Below are 9,319 nucleotides of genomic sequence, written 5' to 3' on the forward strand. Positions count from 1 at the left end.
TGAATCAATGCGATATGGCTATGGGATCAAAGACAGAATTTCGTCTACAGGAACATGAGCTGTAATGCACAAGGGAGATTCTTCAGACCCAGCGATTCATGAGGCAGAGCTCATGAGTCAGAATTAGTTTCCTTTTCTGATACAATATGCAAGCTCTAAGACAACTCTCTTCTTTCTTCTTCTTTTCAAAATAAAACTGTATTTCTACTGTTCATGTAATTTCTCTTTTTGATAAATTTGGCAAATATTAAGCAGGTCCTTAATGGAACTAACCAGATTTCCCTTGGCTAAGAATTTGGCTATAGGAATTATTTAGTCTTATAAATTTCAGTAGTTTTATAAGTTAAAAGGAATAATCAATCTAACTACCAAACCTAAAAGATCTCTAATCTCTTTCCCCCAAATGAAGTACTTGACCTATATCATGCACCGCAGAGGTTTGTGTATAGATGGAAAGTTAAGATTTCAGACAAACTTGTACTCTTTCTTCAATCCTGTATAATGGGGTTGCCATCATTCCCAAATATTGCAAAATTTTCAATCATCGTCTTGGTTTTGTGCAGTGGAAAGTTAAAGAAAACAAACAAAGAAGCTGGAATAACTCAAAGGTGATTGATAACATGAAATAAAGACAAAAGCCTCAATCGACATGGAGCTGTTACACACCAGGATTCTCTCAATAGCAACTGCAAAATACTTGACTGAGAGTTGCCTGTGTCTGATTATTGCCCTTAAGAAGTTCCCAAGCAGTGTTGTTGTCTAAGTGTCACTTTTCTGAAAGGACAGTTTCATTCAGTAGAATGTAGTACTTAGAGTATTCAGTTGGGACTCTTATACAAAGCTTTCTATATCTGCCTTTTTATAAAGCTTTTATTTTGTTTTTAATGACTTACTCCTATCAAAACACCTCAAAATGGCACAGAATTAGTATGATTTGTGAGTGTAATGAAAAAAATGGAAAAGACTAGAATTTGAATCGCCACTTGAAACTCATCTCAGTCATACTAAAACCTCCTTCTGTGAAAATCTTCTGGAGAAATGAAAGGAAGAGCTAAGGAAAACTTGTTTGATTCACTAGGAGGAGGTGGTAAGTACAGTAGGGTGATGAAGATTAATGCAGATAATTGTTATTGCAATTGAAAAGTACTTGGAACATCTGGGGTCATTCTAAGGCTCTTCTGAAGACTTCCTGCATAAACATGGTAAATTCACTTGTTCTCCCTGTGACTCAGTTTCCTGGCTGTAGAAAAGGAAAAATAGATGGTATGATAGAATAACTGCACTTAAAACAGCTCAGATCATGAAAGAGGCTAAAGAGATTTTTTTTGGGAATACTGCCACCCGTAGGGTTCTGAAGGTTGTTTTACCCAACCTTAAAGCATGCTTACTCTCTTTTCCAATCCAGTTTATATCTGTAAAAAAAAAAAAAAAAAAAAAAAAAAAAAAAAAAAAAGATAATAACAATAACAAACAAACAAATAAATAAATGTGGCAAAACAGATTTAGACTATACCAAATAAATTCAAATGGCATGGTATGGCATGGCATGGCATGGCATGGCATGGCATGGCATGGCATGGCATGGCATGGTATGATAAAGAAGTACTGAGAAAGTACCAATGATTCTCTGTTTTTTGTTTGTTTGATTGGTTTTGGTTTTTGCTTTTGTTTTTGTTTTTGTTTTTTTTGTTTGTTTTTTGTTTGTTTTTTGTTTTTGTTTTTTTTTTAGCAGTGTAAACTGCATGTTTCCTCACAGCATGCAGCTTCCCGTATAGCACATACACAGTAGTTGAGAACGCACTTGCTTTTCACAAAGCCCCTAGCAGCAGACACAGAGCTTCCCTTCTTCCCAGTCTCCATAGCCCTCAAGAAGCCTGACTGAACCTTTCTCTCCTGCCTCAGCTGAAATGAGCAAGCTCAAAGAAAACTTTAGAAAGAAAAATACGATTCTCTGGTTTCAGCCGCGGGCTGAGCTTGGGCTTTTCCCTCGGCGGATGGCGGCTGCATTCAGCCCCGGGCGGGCGGAGAACCGAGGCCATGGGGGTCTCCCCCCCCCCCCCCCCCGGGCCGGGCTGAGCTGCAGCAACCTTTGAAACATCTTTGTTCTGCGCTTCAACACGGCGCCCAGGAGGCGGATTTCTCCTCTCGTGTCTCAAGCACTTGGGTGAAGTCCACTGAACTTCGCCAGGCGGTGCATGCAGCACTATGCCCGAACACCTTAGCTGGATATTTGTGGGTGGGGGGAACGCGGGGCTATTGATGCTCATCTCGCTGTTCTCCCGCTGAGTTACTTCTTCGACCTCTAGTTATGTAGTAACAAGGGGAAATTTTCCTGAAATTAGTCTGCTGCAGGAACTCTGGTTTTAGTCACAGCTGTCATCCGAGAAACAAATTTCCAGGCATTTTTTAATCTAATTCACTTAATTTTTATGTAACTGAATTAGAAAATGCGATTAAGCATCGCAGAATCCTCGCCGCTGAGCCTGCTTTAGCGTGGCATGAAACAAAGAAACTTGTGAGAAGTAAGGAAATAGTGAAATCGTCTGCAAGGAGTCCGTACAATCGTTACTTCTGGTCAGGAGGTTGAGAAGCAAGGAAAAGTTCAAGGAAAAAAAAAGTGAGGTGGGAAAGGGATGGACGAGAGGGTCAGGACCCGTTTCAATCCAAATCCTACTGTGATTCTTTGGCCGGTGCCTCACCGCGGGGCTGGCTGAGACCGAAGAGGGAATAGCGCTGCCCCAGAGCTCTGGTCGCAGATCCCACCCCTCCTTCCCCGCACCTCGTTCCCCGCTGCTCACGGATCTCCTTGAGGCAGGGAAAGCTCCGTGCAGGAAACCGAAAGATTGAAACTGTCTGTTTCTGTTTCCCTCTTACTGGACGGTAACCCTAGACCCGAGGTTTGGGCTTGAACCACATGAGGAGGAGCAGTTGCCCCAGGTTTCACACACACACATACATACACACACGAAGAAGAAGAATAAAAAAAAAAAAAAAAAAAAAAAAAAGCTGAAGTTCGTAGCAAGATATGGTGTTTGGAGCTTAAGGTCCATTCCCTCCAGCACAGATCTGGTGCAAAGGCTCTGCACCACTCATCCGACGGGCATGGACCTGGAGGGGACGGTGCTGGGACGGGGACAGAAAAAACCGGCCACTGGAAGGAGCAGCCCTGGATCAGGGGGTTCCGCGGGGCGGCACTCCGGAGTAGTGAGGTCTGGGGAGGCAGCCCTGGGGGTCGCGGGGAGCGGTGCTCCACGGAGTATCCCGTTGCTCTTGTGCTTCACCAGGCGAAACCGCGCTGCCGACGGGGCTCTGCTCCCCACAAAACTAACTCATTAATGGAAATCAAATAACGGGGGGGGAGGGGGAGAAGAGGTAGAATGCGCGGCTGCTCATGAATTAAATATAAGTCTCTGACTGTCCTGAACAAAGCGGCCATCCCCTTGGGAAGGGTGACGTCTCCCCAGTAACGTGATTGCTCCTTCGGAAGCAGAAACGTGTAAACGCTATAAAACGCGGCGGCGCGGCGGGCAGCTCAGATCGTGCGGCGGGACGGAGCTCTCCTCTTCTTCCATCTCGTCCTCTTCGCCCTCCTTTCTTCGTTGCCGCACCCCGACAGCCGCTCCGCTCGGCAGCCGCGCAGCGGGACAGGGCGCCATCCCCACAGCGTAGCGGAGCGCCCTCCCAAGCAGCCCCACCGACGAATTCGCGGCTCCGTGAGTAACTCTGCCCGTTCCTCAACTCAGCCGTCTGGCTGATGCGAGGCTGGGTAGCCGGGAAGATGCCCTTCCTTTTTACCATATACATATCCTTCTATCCGTCTATTTATCAATTAATTGGGGGGGGGTTCTTAATCGCTAAGTCCCGGGCATTGCTGCTGTCCGCAAACGGCCGCTGTCAGTCCGGCTGACCCCACTGCTGGCGGCATCCGTCCCGCCAGGGCCGGTCTCGGTGCGAGCGGTGACGGCTGCGTTGTTCCCTCCGCAGGTGGCGGCCATGGAGCACCGCGGCGCCTCCCCGCTCCTCCTCGCCCTCGCCCTCCTCAGCGCCCTCTGCTGGAGGGCGCGGGCTCTGCCCCCGCGGGGCGCCGCCTTCCCTGCTGTGCCGCGGTAAGGGGCTGGGGCGGGTGGAGGGGTGCGAGGGGAGATGGATGTCCGCCGACAGCGCAGACTTCCTTATGGGAAAGCTAGGAGATAAAAGCACAAAAGCACAGGCGTCCGTAGGGAAAAAATTGACTTTTTCCCCAAATCTTGAAGGAAGGGAAATGATCTACTCGTATAGATGTGTACTTTTGGAAAGCTGCATGCCTCGAATTGCAGAAGTTTCTATTAGTTATTTAACTAGATTAAGTCAGGTGGTGTGAAGTGTTTTTTACATACATGTAAGAGGAATGCAAGTAAAATAAGACTATAGGAGAACAATGTACAGTGAATTATTTCCAAGACTTGTGATCAGGTTGGTTATTTTTACACAGCCACGACTTTGCTATTTTGATCAGACAACTTTTAAACACCTCGAATATGCAAGTAATACAACTGCTATAGTGACTGCCAAATCAGTAGCGCAAAAATCTTTTCTAGCTCTCACACGTGAGTTTTGCACATGCTGGGGTTTAGCATAGCAGTGGAATACAGCAGCAGGCAGAAGGAACCTCTGATACCAAACTACTTCCAGGCTTTCAGGATGTCCTTGGTAGAATGTAACATACCACATGGAAAAGCAGTTTATGAATATGTGAAGTAAATGTAACGCAGGTTATGCGGAGCATTTGCAGTGATACATTTTAGAGGTTTGGGTCAGTTTTTGACTTGCAACTAGAAAAGGAAACAGCAGAGAGTAGAAACAGTGTTAAAAGAGTCACGACTGCACTTTGTATCTGAAGTTCTGGGGGATGTGTTTGCTTTCCTATGAAGAAGGCCTGAGAACTGTTTCATAAGCACTCCTATGCATGTTTTAGGTCTTAGCTGAAGGGTAAGTACTTCACAGAACTCCTTCCACTTTGTATGGGTGGAGGTGGGCAATAAAGCAGTTGTTCATATAAAATAAAGCTGTTTAAAGCCTCACAGTTTTCACTTGAGCTGTAATTGCTGTGTTCACTGGAGGTAACCGTGTATAATGAAAACATATTTCATGAACATATGTGAAGGAAGATCTGTTTTGTCAGTTACTCTATCACTGCACAAGAATTATACCTGACAGTGATTTTGTTTCGTAAAAACTTCTTCAAAATGCTTTGCAGATTAAAGAAGTAGGTAGATATGTATTTTGCCACAAGCTGGAATGTTAAGTGTCAGTGAATTGTTGCATATCTCCAGCCAGCTGTATTTCATTGCTTTTCTTCTCCATTAGACTGGGAAACAGATTGCCCTTTGATGCAGCCAGTGAATCTGACCGCGCCCACGGGTCCCTAAAGTCTGAATCAGACATTTTGCAGAACACACTACCTGAAAATGAGAAATTCTATTTTGATTTGTCCAGAATTATTGATAGGTGAGTTTCTTTTATAATCATAAGTGCAAATGGTGATGCATTGCTTGATTTATGCCAAAAGATCAGTCACATTCATTTTCAAGCAGACATAGAAAAGGAAGAATCTATTACAGAGAAAAATAAAGCAAAACAAAACAAAACAAAACAAAACAAAACAAAAAAAAAAAAAAAAAAAAAAAAAAAACCAACCATGGCCTCTGGTTGAATACTGGTAGTAGCAGGAATGTCTGCAGAAATGTTGACTGCATTGCCTTTCTGGCAAGATGAGCTCATTCACTTCCCAAGAAGGATGAAAACAATATACTGTGAAAATCTGGAAGTCGTTTTATGATATTAGCTTAATTTAATATGTACAATAGATAAGGAAAGCAGTATGTTTGCAAAATGAACATTATCACAATGATATAAACCCAGTTTGTATCGTAGAGTTTATTTATTGTCCATTTCAGAAATGCAAGGCATGCTGATGGAATTTTCACCAGTGTCTACAGCCATCTTTTGGCTAAACTTGCTGTGAAGAGATATCTGCATTCGCTTATTAGAAAACGAGTTAGGTGAGGTGACACTTGCATTAGGCAGAGTTTTGTTGTAGCTGCTTCATTGGCATTTTTTCTACCCTTCTGTAACTAAGTTCTCATTAAAGGAAATGAAAGGGCAATAGATATAATAATGGGGAGCTGAAAATCCTATTGACAACTTTGTGGGTTTTGTTACTGAATGAATACATTACTGTTTATTTCTGATACAGCTGCAAAGGATATAGCAATAGACACTGTACTGCTTATAAATAGTGGCAATGTTTAATGATTACCATGCCAGTTATCTCTTTTTTCTCTGTCTGGTGGTAATTTTGCTGGCTTGGTGGACAACTGGCAAAAGTAAATAGAAAATTATTGACTACTCAGCAGTTACATAACATCAGGGTGATACTCAATGAAATAAAGAAATGATTGGTTTACAGTAACAACATGGGATGATTTTCTTTTTTGCTACCATAGAATGCATTGCCAGAGCACTGTGGGAAATATGCACTGAAGGATACAAATGAGGCAAATTTGTAGAGAGGGGTTCTGCAGGCAAATTACAAACCAGGCTGTTAATAAACCAATGGTCTCAGGGTGCTGATAAGGATCATTCTGTACTTCTCTTGCTTTCATATTCTAAGCAGCATCTACTGAGCACTCTTGGGAATATAATAATATGGTACTTTAGTCTGACCCAATGTAACAGCTCCTAGGAGAGTGTACTTCATCTGCTCGAAAGCTGGATGAAAATTAAGTTCACCATTTTTACCCATTTGTATCAATTCTGCCTTTGTGCAAAACATATAATGCCAGTTTCTCATATGCCATAAAGTAACATAGAACAGAACAGGACCGTGTTTCCCAAGATTATGCTTCAAAATTAAGCCTCCAAGTCTGGATTTCACAGAGGATGTTTTGTCTTCTAATACTTTGTTAAAACAATATTTACAGCTATATGTGTAATGTTACACTCTTCCATTCCTCATAGGAAGGCTCAGTCCTCACAGAGTTCAGTATGAATGGCGTCCAGGTCCTTTAAGAGATTACAGTGGCTTAAACCAGTTCTTGCCTTGATAATGAACTGAAATAGATTAACATGAATAAAAGAAATTAGAATAAGTCAGTTTATTAAAAAATAATAATAGTTGCTATGGGAATACATAGGAAAAAGGTGTGAATTTCCCATTCAACCACTTGATCCTACTGAACTCATTTAACAGAAGTCTCTAAAGTCATTGTTCCTTGTTATTAGGACATATAATAAGCAATAGAGTCAATGACTTCTTTCCAAGAGCAGAAAGATCCAAATAGCTGGAACTGAACACTGAAATCAAAAATTTGATTTTTTTTTTTAACTTAACATTATAAAGTTTATTTCACTCATTTAATAATATCTTCTTTTAAACTGATATTGTCTGTTATTTTTTTCCTTCGTGACTGTTGCACATTGCCAGCTCCCAGGACAGTCCTGTCAAACGCCACTCTGATGCTGTCTTCACTGACAACTACAGCCGCTTTCGAAAGCAAATGGCTGTGAAGAAATACTTAAACTCAGTTCTAACTGGAAAACGAAGGTACCACAAGAGAGAAAATATGTGTTTATTTCCCATAGCTGTATGTTATTAAAAGATAAGATTTATGAGTTATACCTGTGTGTGTATATATATATATATATATATAAATATATATATATACAAAGAGGACAAAGAAAGATGGTGAGCATTAATGACTTTTTAACTTAGATATAACCTGATTTTCAAATACAGACAGCATTTTCTTCCAGACTGAAACAGATGCTACAATCAGATTAGAGTAAAATAATAAAGAAGAGATAGCATCTGGCAATCTTAAAAAGTTGCTGGCATAATCTTAATATTTTATGTATATATTAACATTCTAAGGGAAAAAAAACATGAAAAACTATGGAACATGAACAATTTTTTTAAAGGAAAACACAGTATTTGTTGAAATTCTATTTTCATGTAATGACAGAAAGTCTAGAAGTTCCCAAAAGAATATGTGTGCTAGTCAGTGTAGGTGAGAAGTTGCCACTGTATATTTTAGGTCTTGTATTCCATTGCATATTCACATGTTTAGACCACCTCTTTTAAGTGTTATGTCCCTTCACTTTTTAAATGTGCTATTTCATATGATTTATAACTTCTGTAAAAGTTTAAAACATTTACTATAACTACAGTTAGAGCATGGCATTGTTTGCTTGTTTGCTTTTTCTTCTGAAGACAATAAAACATGTTTCTGATCCACAACAGCCAGGAAGAGTTAAATCCAGCCAAACTTCGAGATGAAGCAGAAATTCTTGAACCTTCCTTTTCAGAAAACTATGATGATGTTTCTGTAGATGAACTGCTGAGCCACCTCCCATTGGTATGCCCAGATTTTCTTTCCTTTTGCTATTAGTTAACTTTACCCACAAAGTGAGATCACTCATGCATCAAATATACCTATCAGAAAAGCAGAAAGGGCCATGTTCCGTGAAATGCTCATTGTTTCTGTAGGGACTGTGTGTGACTATAATAATCATTTTAATAATAATAATAATTAAACTATCCCATGATTGCTGTTATTGAAAGTTTCTAATTAAATGGCACTGTTAATAATGTACCTAATTCACTTGGGTGTTTCAACTTGTATGCACTGTGGCCTAAGATGAGAATTAACTCATTTTTAATTACAAAGATTATTATTTCTTCAGAGAACAATCTCAATAATATTTCTTTTAATTTTTGTTTGGAAAAAAAAAAAAAAAAAGGCTGCACATTTTGTTTAACATAGCCCACCTCATTAAGAGTTGCCCAAGAAGTAAGAGGATAAGCAGTGTGAACCATTGGTATTAAAAAAGTGTTGACTCCAACCTGAAGTCTGCTGCACATATTTCATCTGGCACGCAAATACTGCAGTTACAGCTTTACATTTAGCTATTACTATTTTTAAGCTCATCCACAAACAGTTTTTGTTTTTTACTTAAACACAAATCCTTCATATCACAGGGACATAAAATTGACAGGGTAACATAAAGTTGAATCAGGCCTATATTCTCACAAATGTATTAAAATATTGATAATTAGGCTACAAATACAGGAAAAAAACAAATAAACAAAGCATGATTTTGAAGATAACATTTTCAGAGAAAGAAGAAGTGCATTTTTCCAAATTGTTTCTTTCAGAGACTGAAATAAAATTTTCTTTCCCTTTACATATATATGGCAGTTACTCTAAAGATTTCAAATATTGGAAAAGACAAAAATTGCTTATGCTTCAAGGAACAAAAATACTTCTAATTGCTGAGA

The 9,319-nt window shown here is 40.3% G+C and overlaps 1 protein-coding gene across 1 annotated transcript; it reads left to right on the top strand.

Annotated features, from left to right (window-relative positions):
- Positions 1–3,993: 3,993 nt before the first annotated feature.
- Positions 3,994–9,046, top strand: VIP (vasoactive intestinal peptide; the record flags this gene model as incomplete). The annotated part of the gene is made up of 6 exons (XM_079550332.1): positions 3,994–4,106; positions 5,347–5,487; positions 5,937–6,041; positions 7,466–7,585; positions 8,282–8,396; positions 9,020–9,046. The coding sequence occupies 6 exons, from the start codon at positions 3,994–3,996 to the stop codon at positions 9,044–9,046; spliced, it is 621 nt and encodes a 206-aa protein (XP_079406458.1).
- Between the last annotated feature and the right edge of the window lie 273 nt (positions 9,047–9,319).

This window comes from Tetrao urogallus (genome assembly GCF_951394365.1).
Source record: "Tetrao urogallus genome assembly, chromosome: 2".
NCBI classification, from domain to species: Eukaryota; Metazoa; Chordata; class Aves; order Galliformes; family Phasianidae; genus Tetrao; species Tetrao urogallus.